The following is a 16,628-nucleotide window of genomic DNA, read 5'->3' as shown; positions in this document are numbered from 1 at the left end:
AGCCAGTTTTGTGGAGCGCCTTTTCCTGGTGTCCTCAGTCCTTCTGATACAGGGTCACATCACGCGTGGCAGGCCTGTGGGTGGGGCTGACGTGCAGGCAGGCCCAGGTAGGGGTGCCGGTGTCTGCGAGCTCACCCCACGTCCCTGCTGGCGGCCTCGGGGATGGCATTGCCCCTGGTCCGGTGGGATGGGGCAGGGCTGGGAGTCAGAGGGACGCGCCGTCGCCGTCGGGGCTTTTCTCTCTGCTTTGAATTGGGAGCACGTGGTAAGGCTCACGTTTCAGCATCTGGGAGGAGCTCCCAGGGTGAGGCGGGGCTGACCCTTCGCTCCTCTGCGGCCTGGCCACGCCCGAGGGCCTGGATATACCCTAGCTGGGGACGGCGGGTCGGGGCTTCCTGACAGAAACAGCGGCGGGCCACCTGCCGGCCGCGCGCCTGCGTGTGGGCTCCGTGACACCCCCCGTGGGGACTGTGCTCTGAACTAACGGGGTCGCCAGTGCGGCCTCCGTAATCCACCGGGACTGGGGGAATTGAAGAGCTGAAGCTGCTGTCAGAACAAGGCAGCGAACCTCCGTGCCACCTGGTACGGGTGCCGGTCCCCACCCTGGACGGTCACAGGCCAGCCTGTCCGCATCTGCTGGTCTTGAGCTGTTTGTCCCGCGGGACCCAAAAGGGCCGGGGCGGGACTTGAGGTCCCTGGACCCAGTGGGGGGCCCCCTGTGGCATTCCCTCTGCCTGGTCCCTCGCCCCCGACAGATAACTCAGAAGAGTCCGAGGCACGTCGAGAAGCGCCTGGCGGGGCCCCCTCCTCCGGTTCCCTCGCGGCCTCCTTTAATTCCTTTCACATCTGACCGAGCCCCTCCCCACAGGAGATGGAAACCCCGGGGAAAACAGCCCGTTCATCGGCAGCGTGGAGGTGGACGGGGAGAGAGCCTTCGAAAGGAAGAGCATGGCGCTCTTTGAGGTAGGTGACCACCACCCACTCTCCCTTCAGAGCGGAGGCGGCAGTACCCGCGAGAGAAGACCGCAGCCTGACGGGCCCTGGGGTCCGGGCGGAGGCCTCGGAGCCCTGCGCAGGGGCTGGATCTGGGCCGTCCGGGGAGCCCCACCCGGCCCCCCTCGCTGGGGCCCTGAGCCCCGACCGCTGGCCCCCTGGGCACGTGGAGCCGGAGACCCGCTGGGAGGTGGGTCTGGTCGGTCCGGGGCGTCTCGCGGTGGGGGGTCCCTCACTCCACGTCTCGGCCCCCAACAGGAGGAGATGGACAGCAACCCCATGGTGTCGTCGCTGCTCAACAAGCTGGCCAACTACACCAACCTGAGCCAGGGCGTGGCGGAGCACGAAGAGGCCGAGGACAGCCGGAGGCGCCTGGCCAGGGTGCCCGCCCCGCCCCGCCCCGCCCCCGGGCCTCCCCTGCCCCAGGGCCTCCCCTGCACCCCCCTCGCCCCGCTGCGTTTCCCAGTCACGGGGCTTGTCCTGCTGCCACCGTCCTGGGAGCCTTATTTCTGAGGGTCTGTCTCTGGGAGCCTCTCCCACGATGCGGCCTGCTCTCTGCGGATTCTGCGCCGAGATCTTGGGGAGGTGCCGCCAGCCCAGCCTGCTGAGCTGCGCGCAGCGCGTAGGGCAGATCGGGGCCCGGGCGGGCAGCTCCTGGCCTCTGTCCCCACGGGACCCGGGAGCCGGTGCCAGAGGCGGACGTGGGCCACCCGCGACCCTCGGCGCGACCGTTGTGTGGCCGGGTGGGCGGGTTTGGCAGGATGACCCGGCCGCCCCACCCCCGAGCATGGGTCCCGGGGGACGGTGGGAGCGGCCCCTGTCCGTCTGACCAAGGGGCACAGAGGTGGGGGGTCGGTCCCCCAGGAGTGCCTCCCCAGCCTCTGGGCGCCTCTAGCATCTTGGGCCTCGTAACGGGCCAGGTTGATCCTTCAAAGCTTCCTTTTATGGGGGCGCCGGGGGCCCCGTCACGGCCTTTCAGGACGACTCGGGGTCATCTGGCCGCTGCACAGGGACGGGGGCCGGGCCTGAGGCGGGGCCGGGCGGGTGGGGGCCCCGCACCCGTGAGAGTGGAGGGTTTGCTTCTGGTTTCACAGTCCTTGAGGCCAGAGGCAGGGGCCGGAGCTGCTCTCGGCTTGTCGCCCTCCTCGTCCTTCTCCACCGTCCCGCGCCCGGGGTCAGGAACCATCACGCTTTCATCATCCACAAACAGGACGCGGGTCCGCGGCGGGGGTGGGCCGCCCTGGACGCTGGCGCTCGGGGCCCGGGCGTGAAAGGCCGGCTGCTGGGTGCTGGCCGGGCCTCAGGCCGAGTGTGCCCGAGGCTTCTGACCCACCTCCACGCTCCCCGGGCACCCCCTTGGGTTACTTCCCCGGGGTCTCTGCTCCACGCTAGCCCCACGCCGGCTCTCTCGGTGCGGGCGTTCCTGTGGGTCGACCCTCCACTCTCACCCGGAAAAGCCCTCCGGCTTCCTTTGAGGGGGGTCTGCCTTTCGGCCCAAAAAGCGGGCTGGGCCGCGTCTCCCCAGCCTCCACGGGACGCCTCGTTGCAGGCAGCCTGGCCCCTTTCTCAGGAAGTGTTTTCAAAGCAGATCTTTCCAGCTTTTTTTCCTTTTATTCACCTAAGTGTAAGCAGCTTCCCCGTTCAACATCCGCTTGTCTCTTGAGCCAGGTGTCCCCAAATGCCGACTGTGTCGCCTGACGCCGCTGTCACGCTGGCCGGCGGGCAGGACGGGCCCCGGCCTCGTTCCCGAGCTTTCCTCCGGGCAGGTTCGCTCGGCTGTAGTCTGGCTGCGGGTACGGAGGGCGTTTCTGTCAGGCACCGTCCTGCGGTTACCCCACGGCGGGGCGACCCTCTCCCAGGCGGCACCGGCCGGCCGTGCTGCGGGGCCTGCGGGAAGGGGTGAATCACAGGTGACGCGTCCTCTTTGAATTCTCGCTGGGTCCCCTCCCCTCGCCGGTCACTTCCTCCAGGTGGGTCAGGACACGGCAGATCTCTGTCTGGACCTGGTGCTTCTGCGCCCTTTGTAGCGTAGGGAATGGCGGCCGGTCCCGAACCCTTCCTTCCTTCCGGCCTCTCATTTCCCCTCACTTCGCGGTCTGCTGAGGACCTGGGCTGCAGTCGCTTTGGACAGAGCCCAGATCAGCTTGCTCCTCATCTTTAATCTGACTTCCCCACCTTCCCGCTGTGGCCCTGGTGGAGGAGGGGCCGAGCCCTTCTCGCCCCTCTCGGCCCCGGGACAGTGACGTGGTTTTGCCCCCGGCCCCCGACTCCTGGGCAGTGAGGTGTTACCGAAGTGTTGGCCTCTGTGCACCGGTGCTCAATAGAAATACGGACACGGGGTTTCGGAGGAAAGAGAAAGAGTAGCTTGCTTTCTTTGCCAGGCAAAGAGGGGACACAGCGGGCTAGCGCCTCAGAAACTGTGCCCGCCCTGCAGGGGCAGCATGGCGTGGTCAGCTCGTGGACAGTTCTCGGATTGCTTGGCGTCAAGGTGAAGTTTCAAGCGTCATCAGCCTTCTGGCTTCAGCCGGTCTGGGGTCTGTGTGCTTGTGGCCGGCAGGTTCCACCTGGTGGGCGCCTGCCTCCTGCAGAAACAACTTAGGAAGGTGTGTCAGGCTTTTATCTGTATGTTTCAGGGAACTGGGAGTTCGTGATTCTGAGATGCGGCAGAATTATAGTCTGAATTACTACCAGTTCCCCAGCCCAACAGCTATTCTTTGTTTCTATTGATACATCTTCATGTTTCCCAATCATTAACTCTTTTTTTTATTTTTATTTTTTTGCGGTATGCGGGCCTCTCACTGTTGTGGCCTCTCCCGTTGCGGAGCACAGGCTCCGGACGCGCAGCTCCGCGGCCACGGCTCACGGGCCCAGCCGCTCCGCGGCACGTGGGATCTTCCCAGACCGGGGCACGAACCCGTGTCCCCCACATCGGCGGGCGGACTCTGAACCACTGCGCCACCGGGGAAGCCCCATCCCAATCATTCACTCTTGAGTCAGCATTTTACTTGCAAAGTCAAGGACGCAGGGCTTGTACGCAGTTTCAAGGGGTCCTACCCTGGGTTCTCTGCGAGCCCTGGCCTCGCTTCCGCTGTTCTCCACGTAGCTGAAGCTGTGGCCTTTGCTGGTCTCCCTTTGTCTTCCTGTCCCTGACCTCTTCACGGTCGCTGGGACCCACGGTGTGGACGCAGCTCCCGGCGGGGGCGGGGGGCTCTGGGGGAGGCGCTGCCGGCCCTGGAACCCGCCCCGCTCTCCCCCAGGGCCCCGGCATGGGCACCTTCATCGGCGTCTACCTGCCCTGCCTGCAGAACATCCTGGGCGTCATCCTCTTCCTGCGCCTGACGTGGATCGTGGGGGTGGCCGGCGTCCTGGAGGCCTTCCTCATTGTGTCCGTGTGCTGCACCTGCGTGAGTGGGGCAGGGGCAGCTGGACGTCGGGGCTTTCCGGGGTCCCCGGGGAAGGGGGTACCCCAAGGGCGCCCCTCACCTGTGCCGGTGTGAGCGCAGGTCAGCCCCCGGCTGCCGACGGGCCAGGGGCAGGCGCGTGGGCCCGCCTCGCAGAAGCCAGGGCTCAGCGTCCCCTGGCGGCCACACTCGCGGCCATCCCGTCCTGCGTTTAGACCAGGTCCCCCGCCCACTGGTGACACGTCCAGCCCTGCACCCGGCTCACCAGACCCTCCTCCACGTGGCCTCGGCACCCACGGCCCCGTCGGCCTCAGCGCCCGGGAGCCTTTTCTCGCCACAGCTTGTCGTGCTTCGTTCAACCCCTTAAGTGGCCCTCAGCGCCCGACCCCCTGCCTCCCTCCTCACCTTTCTCCACTGCTGTTACGAGGAGGGCGATTCAGCTGCCCTGAGCCCCCCAAGTGCCACCTGCCTGAAAGAATCCATGAGCCAGAGTCCCCTCGACCCCAGTCTGCTGCCCTGCCTGTCCCCCAGCTGTGTCCCCCGGCCGCCCTGGGCCTCCTCTGTGTCCTCGGCCTTCCCGGTCCTGTGGTGTCGTGCTTCGAGGTCTTGCCTGAAGGTTCTTGCTGTTCTGCATGTGCTGCTTTCACTTACTGAGCCTGGAAGCATCTTTGGAGTAATCACCCCGCCTCCCCCCCAGTTAAAACCGATGAAAAGCGGGATACAGAGCAGGGCCTTTGTTAAGCTAGAAGTGTCCCTGGCGGGACCCAGTCAGGTGGGCGCTGAGGCTGCAGGCGTCCTGGGGCTGTTTCTTCCGGCCCTCGGGTTGTCTCCCTGACCCACAGGTGTGGCGCTTTCCTGAGCAGCGGGTGAGAAGGCCCGCCCTGGACAGGCTCTGGCAGTCCCCCAGCCCCCTGGGGTGGGGGGCCTGGGGGGCACCTAGGTGGGGGCCTACGGGGGGTCCCCCTGCATCCCATCAGGAAGTGGGCGCCCACCGGAAGCAGGAGGCGGTCCTGAGTCAGGTGTTTCCTGGGGCCTCACAGGAGCTCAGCTTTGGGGGTTAAGTGGGAGAGAGCAGGGCTGCGGTCCTGAGCGTTCTGGCCCCCGGTTACTCAGCAGCCCTCTGAGGTCGGGAGCCGGGAGTCGGCAGGCGGGCGCTGCCCCGGGCCTGGTGCCTTCCGCCTCCCGGGGTGGCTCTCGCAAATGCTCGCTCTTCTGAAAGGCCCCGTCTTTCTGCAGACGATGCTGACCGCAATCTCCATGAGTGCAATCGCGACCAATGGCGTGGTCCCAGGTAAGGGCGCCGCGGGGAGTGACTGCGCGGGCCCCGCTGTGGACGGCGGTGCACGTGCCGCTTCGTGTGACGTTCACCCCTCACCCCGGGCGGCCTCAAGGGCGGCACAGGGCGAGTCCCAGCGCGGACACGCCTTCACCGCCCGCAGGATGGATCCCCACGTCTGGAGGGGCGGACATCCCCGTGCGCGGCCAGGCCCCTCCCTTCCAGCACGTGACGCTCCCCCCCCCCCCCGGCGTGCCCCCCCAACGAGGGCACAGGGGGCTTTTCTAAGGCCAGGGTGGGGTGCCCCCCTGCGGCTCGTCCCCCAGAGCCTGCCCGTGCGCTTGAGACCCCCGAGACACTGGGGTTCTCCTCGGGGAATCTACGTAAATGCCTCCAGGGATTTTCTTGCCACGTTCACGCTGCCCACTGCTTCCTCTTCGGGGGTGGGGGGCTGCGCCCTGAGACGGCCTCCAGGTGCCCAGTGTCACGCGCGGTCCCTGGTCAAGGTCCGAGTGGGGTCTCGGCCGACTGACGGGACGACCAGGGACGAGCTGGCGAGGCTGTGGGTGTCACTCTGTCCGTAGGTGTGACACAAGGGATAGTCGACTGAGGAGCCCTTGGGTTTTTAAAACCTTCTTGGGCGAAAGTTGAGTCGAGGTTTCGGGTGTGATGTCAGCTGCAGACTTTCTACGGGCACGGCTGTCGGGGTCCAGGCTCCTGGCTGTGACTCAACCTCATTTAGTCACGGCTGGCGAAGACAGCCGCCAGCAGGGGGAGGTGCCTGTGGACGCGGGCGCGTGTCCCCCGCTTGCGGCCAGGCTCCGCATCCGTGGACGAGCCTGTCTGCCCCGGGAGGTCTGTGCTCACGGTCGGCGGCAGGTCCGTAACCCGCGGCTTCCCGTTTGGCGCGTTTGCAGCGGGCGGCTCCTACTACATGATATCGCGGTCTCTGGGGCCGGAGTTCGGGGGCGCCGTGGGCCTCTGCTTCTACCTGGGCACCACGTTCGCGGGGGCCATGTATATTCTGGGGACCATTGAGATTTTTTTGGTAAGTGCTGTGTTCCGGGCGGGTTCCCATGTCCAGGCCGCAGACGCGCGACCTGAGGGCCTGTCCCAGAGGCGTCTGCCGGCTGGAGGCTCACGGGGGAGGGGGAGCCCGGTGCCAAGCCCCCTCAGAGAGGGCCCCTGGGGAGGTGCAGGGGCGCGCCTGGCCCCGCGCTCCCGTGTGGTCGTCCTGGGGAGGGCTGGGTGGCCCTTCTGACCTCGCTTTGCCCTGCAGACCTACATCTCCCCCAGCGCGGCCATCGTGCGGGCCGAGGGGCCGGGCGGCGAGGCCACAGCCATGCTGCATAACATGCGCGTGTACGGGACCTGCACGCTGGCCCTCATGGCCGCGGTGGTCTTCGTGGGGGTCAAGTACGTCAACAAGTTGGCCCTGGTGTTCCTGGCCTGCGTCGTGCTGTCCATCCTCGCCATCTACGCCGGCGTCGTCAAGACCGCCTTCGACCCACCCGACATCCCGTGAGTCCTCCACCCGCCCCGGGCCGGCTTCCTGGCCGGGTCTGTGGCTCGGGCCTTAACCACTGACCACGTGGGCCGGGCTGGGCGTGGCGCCCTGTGTCCGCAGATGTCCCCACTCTGGCCGGGTCAAGGGTGAGCAGGTCACGGTGCTCTCGTGGCCGTGCTGTCCGCAAGGACAGGCCAGGCCTGGTGACATCCAGCAGCACCGAGCTCCTCCCGGCTGTGGCCCTTTGCTCATGGAAGCCCTGAACAGGGTCCCCTCTTGTCCCCTTTTGTGCGAGGACGCCGCGCGGAAGGGGGTAGCCCCGGGTCGCAGAGCGAGCGCGCGAGTCCCCGGCGGCCCCACCGGGCTGGGCCAGGAGGAGCCCGGGGGCGCGGCCGCTATGCGCACGTGGACACGCCAGGCGGGCCACGCACTCCGCGTCAGGTGCCCCAGAGCGGAGGGCGGCGGGACGGACCGGGGCCCGGTGCTGCCGGAACCCTGCTGAGGGCCCGTCCCTCGTGCGAACGCCCTTGTCACCCTGAGCGGAGGGGGTCCGAAGCCCCTCCGAGGGACCCGCGAGCTCCACTTGGTTACCGAGAAGAGCGGTGGGTGAGGCGTCACCATGTGCTCCCGCCCAGGATCTGTCTGCTGGGGAACCGCACGCTGTCCCGACGTAGCTTCGACGTCTGCGCCAAAGTCCACGCCGCCAACAACGGCTCAACGACCACTGCGCTCTGGGACCTCTTCTGCAACGGATCCACGGCCAGCATCTCCTGCGACCAGTACTTTGTCCAGAACAACGTCACGGAGATCCAGGGCATCCCCGGCGTGGTCAGCGGCGTCCTCCTGGGTGAGCGTCCGGCGGGTCTCTGCCGGGGCCGGGCCTTCTGAGCTTAGTCCCTTGGGTCCTGCCCTGCTGTCCAGCCTGTGGCCACATCACCCCGTCCCCAGCTGCTGGCCCGTCGGGGTCCCTCTGGGCTGCTTCTCCCCAGAGCCGCAGACGCCGGGTGAATTGTGCAGGTAGCAGGTCAGGGCTTCGAAGTTGATCCTTTATCTTTAGAATCGCAGAGCGGCAGGCAAGGCACGGGGACTGGGATGTTGACGAGGGAAAGAATTAACGGGTGGGGTCCCTCAGGCAGCTCGCTAGGGGCAGGTTGTTGCACGAGGTAAGTCTTTTCATCAGGCTTGACGTAAGGACCAAAATCTGTCACTCAGAGATCAGGAGAGAACAGTTTTCTTAGAGGACGATTTCTCCTAGTCCGTCGTCCTCGTCCTGGTGTGAAGTTGGAGTCCGGGGTGGGGAGGGGTCACCCGACGGCGGAGCCCGGATGGCAGGCGTGGAGTCTCACGAGCCGCCCGTTCCCCCCACAGATAACCTGTGGAGCGCGTACGCGGACAAGGGGGCGTTTGTGGAGAAGCGGGGCGTGCCCTCGGTGCCCGTGCCGGACGAGAGCCGGGCCGGCGGGCTGCCCTACGTGCTCACCGACATCATGACCTACTTCACCATGCTCGTTGGCATCTACTTCCCCTCCGTGACCGGTGAGGCCTCGGAGCCCCGGCGGGTCGGGGCCCCTCAGCTCTAGCACGCCCGCCCCTGCCCCCTCTTTCTTCTCCGTTTGGCTCAGAGATGAGCTAAAGGGTCTCCCTTCCCCATGTGTCTGACGGGGGGCTTAGCAGCTTTTGGCGGCAAGGAGCTTGTCCGTGTTCTTGGGAGAGGCCCGGCTTATTTGGAGTGGCCCTGCGACCTTGGCCCTTAGCAGTGGACCTGAGGGCCGTCAGAGGCCGGGAAGTGCAGCGTCCTTGTCCTTGTAAGAGAGTCTGCTGACCCCTGGAGGGCCCTGGCGCGCAGTCCCCCACACGTGCACATGCGCACACGCGCACGCCGGTCCGCACGCTCACACACGCACCCGCGGGCGCGCACCCCAGCCTGGCCCAGCGCGGCGGAGCCCCCGGCCCCCCAGCCTGGTGCTGGCCGACCGCGGGCCCCGGAGCCGTCCTCGCGCCTGGCGCCCACTCGGGCCTGTCCCCACGCTCCGGGAGGCTGGCCGGCCGGCCAGGGGCTGCGCGTCCCGCTCCGAATGTTCCCTCCGCCTTTCCTGAGGCCCGGAGCTGGGGCGGGTAGCCTCCCCGCGAAGGTGGGGTCACGGTGCCCCTTGGACGGGCGTCGGGGGGCGTGGATCCGGCCCCTGGGGGGTCTTTCCCCTGTACTCCTGTCCCCCGCTGTCAGTGATCAGGGCAGGGAGACGTCCTCTGTGGATGTGGGTCTTTCCACGCCCCGTGGCGTGCCGACGGGCTCTGTGCTGGTGTCAGGCCGCGCCTGGGATAGGATCACAGGTGTCGAACGAACCTGCCGCCACCTGGATTCTCTTAGATCTCAGCAGGAATCACTCACGCTTTATGTGCCACGTGGAGTGACCGGTGCGGGGTGGGGGGCGGTGGCCAGTCACCACGTGGGAAGGGGGAGGGTTGAGGCCAGCGGGGAGTCTGTGCTGAGGCTGGGCCATGCCCTGAGCCAGGCCTGGCCCCAGAAGTGAGTCAGCATTTGGCCTCACTCTCCAGGGAGTTTCTCACTCCCGGCTCCGGGAACCAACCGCGATCACAGCGGGGTGAGGTCGGAGCCGGACGCACACGGAGGCCAGGCCTGGTTCTGACGTCCGTGGCGAGTGGGATGAGCCGTGCCCTCGTCCCCACCGTGACTTCATTCACAGCTGGCTGGCCGTCCCCACGGAGAGCGTGGGGACATTTGGGCACCTGCCCACGTGTGCCGCAGTAGCCTACCCAAGATGTGAAGGGAGGTCCAGCCTGGCTCTGTGAGGCCCGGCGTGCAGGCTGGGGCCTCTCCTTTGCGTCGTGAGGGAGTCCCAGGCCCGCCCTGACTCTGCCCCAGATGGGCCCGGCTGGGCGGGCACCTGGGCAGGCGGGCAGGTGGTGGCACCTCCTAGGTGCCGTCAGTCCCTGTGACCCATCAGTCCCCCCTCCGTCTCCGTAGGCATCATGGCGGGCTCGAACCGATCCGGGGACCTCAAGGACGCCCAGAAGTCCATCCCCACTGGAACCATTCTGGCCATCGTGACCACGTCTTTCATTTGTATCTTTGCGGGGTCGAGCGTGGGGGCCAGGTGCCGCGGGTCGGACGGCTGTGTGCCCTTCTCCACTCCCTGCCGGGCCCTCTGTGCCTCCGGGCGGGCCTCCCTGCCTTGGGCAGTTCTGGCCACACACCCGTTCTCAGAGGGGGCTGGGCTGGCATGGGCCTGACTTAGGAAAATAAACACAGACTCCTGGACGCCAGCCTGGGCCGGTGGTGGAACATGGCTTTGTCCGAGAACCGCGTGTAGTAACCACACTGTGACGCGTGACGTGTTACGAACATGTAGCCATGCGTGTGCTGACGTCACCGTCTTGTCAGGTGGGCTCGCTGGCTTTGAGGTGCCAGTGGGGCCTTTCTCACTGAGCTCATCCCTTTCCAGCGGCGAGGTCTCCAGCCCGGTGCCTGTGGCGGTCACCCTTCAGGCCAGGCCCTTGTGACCGACCGGAGGTCCCCATAGAGCAAGGACACGGCACGGGGCCCAGGGCGGGGTGGGCAGGGTGTGGGGTCGGTCCAGGGCTGGCTTCAGCTGCTGCAGCACGCCCGCCGCGTCCTTGACCCAAGCCACAGACCTTTCCTGCATTGTGCTTTTCGGGGCTTGCATCGAAGGTGTGATCTTACGAGATAAGTACGTTTCATTTATGGCTTCTGGGGACTTCTGGGGCCAGGGCTGGTTTTCTCGAAGGTGATTTTGGCTTTGAGATTGAGAACCCCGGGTTTTCTAGCTCTGTGTGTAGCGGCTGTCCCCGTGGCCCGTGCGTGGGGGTCTGACCTGTGCCTCCCTCTCCTGCCCAAGCCTGGAGCTGGGGCCCGCACAGTGACCTCAGACCCTGGTAGAGCTGGGGTGCAGGGGCTCCCAGGAGAGGCCGTTCGCTCTCAGCACGTGGGGGAAGGGTTGTGTCTTCAGCCCGCCCGCCACCCCTCCAGGTTCGGGGAGGCCCTGCAGGGGAACCTCGTCATCGGCATGCTGGCCTGGCCGTCCCCCTGGGTCATCGTCATTGGTTCCTTCTTCTCCACCTGTGGGGCTGGCCTGCAGAGCCTGACGGGGGCCCCACGCCTGCTGCAGGCCATCGCCCGGGACGGCATCATCCCTTTCCTTCAGGTGAGTCCGCTCCCGAGAGCAGGGTACCGCGCCCCGCCCTGCGCCCCGGAAGGAGCGCGTCAGGAGGGGCCAGAGACCCGGCCCCCGAGCGTGATCTTCACGGTTGCAGACGGTGGGACCCGCGTCCCCGCCTCCAGACGGCAGCCCACCGCCAGGCCTGAGTTTCTCGTCCTGCCCTGTGTCTGCCACGGGGTCTGCATTTCCCTTCTCAGGACTGCTGCGCAGGAGGAAGGCTGGCGGGAAAGCATCCCGAGCCGTGCCCTCCCGCGGGGCTGTGCCCGAGGCCCCGGGGCCTGCGGCGGGCCCCCGCGGAATTCCCCCGGCGGCGTGTGCTGCGGGGAGAGCCCGGTCCCGTGCTCGGGGCTGTCGCCCTCTCGCCTGCGCTCCACGAGGGCGTCTGGGGCCTGTCGGTACCCGGGCCGCCGTCTGCCCTCTGCGTGTCGGGTTTTCTTCCTGGACGTGGCTGGGTGGTATCCAGGCCGTGTCGCGAAAAGTCCACTTCTGTCTCTGCCACAACTCGGAGACCTCGTTTGGGTCGGACCCGACTAGCTCGGCTTCTCTCCGGAACATGAGCCTTTTGTCCCGCGTCCTACCCCCGCCGCGCCCCCCCGTGGCCCCCAGCCCACCCGCCTGTCTCCCGGCAGGTGTTTGGCCACGGGAAGGCCAACGGGGAGCCCACGTGGGCCTTGCTGCTCACGGCCCTCATCTGCGAGACCGGCATCCTCATCGCCTCTCTGGACAGTGTGGCCCCCATCCTCTCCATGTGAGTGGCCGCTGGCCCCGTTGGCAGCCGCCCTGGGGACGTGAGGCCCCTGCTCAGGGGACAGCAGACGGGAGGGTGTAGGGCAGAGCGGGGGGCCAGGCGGTGGACGACGGGGCAGGCGGACCCCGAGGCAGGGGACCGCGACGTGGGCGAGGGGGCTCCCCGGGGGAGGCGGCACCCTGCGGGACCTGACCCGCCCCTCCCGCCACTGTTCACGTCCCCAGGTTTTTCCTCATGTGCTACATGTTCGTGAACTTGGCCTGCGCCCTGCAGACCCTGTTGCGCACGCCCAACTGGCGCCCGCGCTTCAAGTATTACCACTGGTGAGCGGCCGTGGGGAGCCCCGGTCCCCTCCCTTCTCTGGGGCACGCGGTGCGTCTTGGGGGCCAGCTGCCACCTGGGTCCCTGGCTGTCCTTCGCGGGACCAGCCCGGACTCCGAGCCGGGTCTCTGGTAGGCGCCTCGGGGCCGTGCCAGCCCTTGGGACGGTGCGGGTGGAGGAGCCAGTCCCAGCCCCTTGGCTGTGCTCTTGAGGAAACCAAAACAAGGGTTTCTGCTGGGGTCCGAGGCAGCCGCTCAGGTGCCGGTCTGGGGGTCCGGGCGGTGAGCTGTGGGCCCCGCTGAGCTGCCCGCCCCCCAGGACCCTCTCCTTCCTGGGCATGAGCCTCTGCTTCGCCCTGATGTTCGTCTGCTCCTGGTACTACGCTCTCTGCGCCATGCTCATCGCCGGCTGCATCTACAAGTACATCGAGTACCGGGGGTGAGCTGCCGCGGGCCCCTCTCCCGGGCTGGGCGTGCTCAGGGGCCTCTAGCAGCGGAGGGGTCAAAGCCCATGCTTCCTGCTGGGGGCTGCACGGGTTTCTGCCTGTGGGCTCCTAGCCGGTGGATAACCACGTTTGCTCTTTCTGATTTGAGGTGCCACGGTTGTCACAACGTTTCATTAGGTTTATCTATGTGTATCTATGTGTGAGTATAATGTACTTTTTTAGCAGTGCTCTTTGTAAACCGCAGTCTAGTTAACGGTAGCACTGACGTGCAACGGATTTTCAGAAACAGACGTTTCTGAAAGGTACACCGTAAAAAACCGAAACGGGTGGGCAGGTTACGTGCACCTCAGGGCCCCTGGTCCGTCACTGGGGCATTGCCCCTGGGCCCCCTGGACCCGTCCAGGGGCTGAGGCCCTGGGGAGGTGGGACCTGGGCTGTGCTTGTCAGGGCGCGGGGGGCGGGAGGGCCTCCAGGGACACTGCCTGAGGTCCCCTCCCAGCTCGCCCAGGGGGGTTTGGAAGGAGGGTCTGGGGGCCGTGACCGCTGTGCTGGTGAGCCGGGCCACGGCCTGTGAGGCAGAGTGCCCTCCCCACGCCCTTTCCTGCCTCCGCCCCGTGGACGGCCCCGACTCTGAGTCCCTGCGCGGGTGCCAGCGCCGCCGCCGCCGCCCTCCCCGTTCCACCAGGTGCCCCTCCCCGTGTCCTGCTTCCTACTCCCGCCCGTCCTGGGAAGCCCCCTCCTCTGTCACAGAAGCGCCGAGAGGCCCTGGGTGGCCACCTGGGTGCGCTGTGGGCGGGGCCTCACCAGTGACCCCCCCCCCCTCCCCCGACCGCAGGGCCGAGAAGGAGTGGGGCGACGGCATCCGGGGGCTGTCGCTGAACGCCGCCCGCTACGCCCTGCTGCACGTGGAGCACGGCCCCCTCCACACCAAGAACTGGAGGTGAGTGTCCTCGTGTCCTCTGACCCCACGGATGCCTGTGCCTAAACGCAGGCTGCGGAGAGAGAAGACGGCACCCGCCCCGCCGTCAGGAGACGGTCGTCAGGGAAGCTTTCAGCAGCACCTCCGTCCCTGTACGTCATCCTGGGCTGGTCAGCTCGGGTCTCATCCCCCGGAGGTGATGCGTTGGGGAGGAGGCGGGCCGGCCCATTCGGGGGGCCTGCCTTGGACGGAGGGCGTCGCCAGTCTTCTCGCCTCCGGGAGGGGGCCGGGCTGCCCCGCAGAGCCCGAGTTTTGCGTGTGCCGAGAGCCCGCTGCCCAGCAGGGAGCCCGGGGCACGTGGCCCGGGAGGGGTCTCGCCCAGCTCGCCTGTGGCGAGAGTGCCGGCGAGTTGCCGCGGTGGCGGCCCCTGACCCCGCCCCCCCGGCAGGCCGCAGGTGCTGGTGATGCTGAACCTGGACGCCGAGCAGCGCGTGAAGCACCCCCGCCTGCTGTCCTTCACCTCGCAGCTCAAGGCCGGCAAGGGCCTGACCATCGTGGGCTCCGTGCTGGAGGGCACCTTCCTGGACAAGCGCGCGGACGCCCAGCAGGCCGAGGAGGTGGGCCAGGCGCGGGGGGGAGGGGCCGCGCCGGGTCCGAGCCGCTGCGTCCCCACCTGTGCGCCGACCGCAGCCCTGTGTGCCGGGCCGCGTCCCGTCTCACACGGGGCGGCAGCTTTCGAGTTTGAAACGAGCAGGAGGGAAGCCTGAGGAGAAGAGTCTGACGTGCGTGGCCCCAAGACCTCAGAGGTGGCGGGTGGAGCTCGGGGGGGGGGGGCACGTCCCCCAACAGGCAGGCCCAGCACCTGTTGCGTCTGATCCCACGTTCGGGGCCTGTGCCGCCGGGTCTGCCCGTCCAGAGGCTCCACGGACCAGAGAGGGGACGGCGGGTCCAGGGCACCCGGGCCAGGCCTCCGTCATCCTGACTCGGGTGCTCAGCGGGTGCCACCACCTCTGATCTCGGTCCGGGGCAGCCCCAATACCTGAGCTTCAAACCCTGTCTCGTGGGCAATTTCAAACATACGTAGAAACAGTAGACGGTACCACGTGGCCGTCCCGGCGTGGCCCACGTCCTGTCACCTCGGCTGCCCGCCCTGCCCCGGGAGCGTCGACACCGATCCGCCACTCCTGTCTTTTCACCCCAGAGCCCGCGTGTCTGTCTCTAAGACAGGAGGCGATTCTCCCGCAGCCCCACCAGGCCTGTCTGCAGCCCGCGCCCAGCCTGCTGGCTCGCCCCGCCGGCTGTCGGGCTCAGGCGGCTTCCCGTCGGGCTGGGGCGTCTGAGTCTTGCTCTCGGCGGGCTCTTTGTCGGCCGTCCCCACATCAGGGTTGGCTGCTGTGCCCAGGCATCCGGGTCAGCCCTGCCGGCCAGGTGGCTGTAAACCGGGCCGCGCCCAGAGGTCTCCGGAGCCAATGGGGGAGGCACGGCTTCTTGGAGGAGGTCGTGGCCTGTGTAGCCCGAGGCATGGACACCTCCCGGCTTGGTCGGCTGGACAGCCGGCCCCCGGGCACCCGCCCTGGCAGCCAGCGGCTCTGGTGCAGCTTGTTCAGGGGACTTACCGTGTCCTCTTGCTCGCCTCTCCGGAGGCACCAGCCGTTCTCTCAGCATCATCGTGACCCAGGGCTTTAGCGGGGTAGTTGTTGGTGTTGGCTGGGGGTGTAGACGCCGGGGTCATGGCTGCGACCCTGGGTGGAGATGCCGGGGGTTTGGTTGTGAGCCATGGGTGTAGATGCCAGGGTAGTCTGAGAATTGTATCCTCCCTGTCTGGTATTCCAGTTTCACTCACTCTTGGACTCCTTTTCCCCTGCCCAGCCCTTAGGGGTTAGAGTTCGCTGGGTGATCTCACACATTTTCCTTGGTGACCTTGGCCATCTGTGAGCCAGGGGTGTAGACACCAGGGTTGTGGCCATGATCCTGGGTTTACACACTGGGGTCACGTCTGTGACCGTGGGTATAGATGCTGGGGTCGTGGCTGTGATGTCCGTGTAGACACCAGGGCCATCCGGGGTCGTGGCCGTGATCCCGGGTGTAGACGTGGTGTGTCATCCTCCCTGGTGGGGCAGCCTCCTTGTGCGGGCGCCTCGGCCTTCTCGACAGCTCCCTGCGTCGGTGTGAAGGAGCTCCAGACCCGTGTCCGAGGGTGGGAAGGTCCCAGCTCTCGTGCGCGACACGGCGCAGGTGCTGACGGAGCATCTTCCCTCTCTTACACGCGCAGGCCCTTTTGTCCTCCCGGCGTCTCTGGCGATGGGGGCGGGGGCAGAGCGCGGCTCAGGAGGTGGGCTCCGGCACCGAGTAGGGGGTCGTAGGCTCTGGGCCGCTGCCCGAAACGGCACCGGCTCGGCTGCATTCACAGCGCTCTTCCCAGACAAGAACATCATAACCTGATGTGTGTCCTCTTGGACTTTCTCCTGTTGGTTTCTTTTTAAACAGACGATCTTGCAGAAGCACCATTTAACAGGCTTATTTTGCTTTGAACTGTTGCTTTTCCAGTCGGCCGGGTGCTTGTTTTGTTTACGACAGCTGCACAGTGTTTGTTTCATGGATGTGCTCTGAGTTTTTTTATTCCGTGAAATTGCTGTCCTGGGGATGGAGGTGGTTCCTGTTGCTCTGGTGTCAGGAAGTGTGGCGTAAGCACCACTTAGATATGTCGTAGTCCCCGGGGGCATTGCTCTTAGGATGGATTCTTGGAGTTCGAGCCTCCCTCCCTGGTGCCGTGCCCCTGAGGCCCCAAGCCAAGTTCCAGTTCTGGTCTGCCTGGTAGT

The 16,628-nt window shown here is 66.8% G+C and overlaps 1 protein-coding gene across 4 annotated transcripts in view; it reads left to right on the top strand.

The window, feature by feature from the left end:
* Nucleotides 1-16,628, top strand: part of SLC12A7 (solute carrier family 12 member 7) — a 42,821-nt gene that overhangs the window by 13,835 nt on the left and 12,358 nt on the right. For 3 of the 4 annotated variants that reach the window (XR_010840070.1, XM_059061738.2, XM_059061737.2), the window contains exons 2-17: nt 869-963; nt 1,252-1,374; nt 4,251-4,397; nt 5,631-5,685; nt 6,588-6,718; nt 6,950-7,191; nt 7,813-8,024; nt 8,546-8,713; nt 10,164-10,262; nt 10,830-10,887; nt 11,187-11,361; nt 12,006-12,124; nt 12,349-12,447; nt 12,764-12,883; nt 13,726-13,830; nt 14,258-14,426. Coding sequence is in view for 3 of the 4 variants with exons in the window: in XM_059061738.2 (XP_058917721.1) it covers nt 869-963; nt 1,252-1,374; nt 4,251-4,397; nt 5,631-5,685; nt 6,588-6,718; nt 6,950-7,191; nt 7,813-8,024; nt 8,546-8,713; nt 10,164-10,262; nt 10,830-10,887; nt 11,187-11,361; nt 12,006-12,124; nt 12,349-12,447; nt 12,764-12,883; nt 13,726-13,830; nt 14,258-14,426 (2,117 nt within the window). In the remaining variant the exon portion in view is untranslated. Of the gene's footprint in view, nt 1-868; nt 964-1,251; nt 1,375-4,250; nt 4,398-5,630; nt 5,686-6,587; nt 6,719-6,949; nt 7,192-7,812; nt 8,025-8,545; nt 8,714-10,163; nt 10,263-10,829; nt 10,888-11,186; nt 11,362-12,005; nt 12,125-12,348; nt 12,448-12,763; nt 12,884-13,725; nt 13,831-14,257; nt 14,427-16,628 lie in introns of those variants that run through there. The other variant, XM_067030766.1, reaches the window with a different exon arrangement.

This window comes from Kogia breviceps, chromosome 4 (assembly GCF_026419965.1).
Source record: "Kogia breviceps isolate mKogBre1 chromosome 4, mKogBre1 haplotype 1, whole genome shotgun sequence".
Taxonomy (NCBI): Eukaryota; Metazoa; Chordata; class Mammalia; order Artiodactyla; family Physeteridae; genus Kogia; species Kogia breviceps.
Note: the sequence above shows the minus strand (reverse complement) of the source record. Positions and strands in the feature narration are given on the sequence as shown.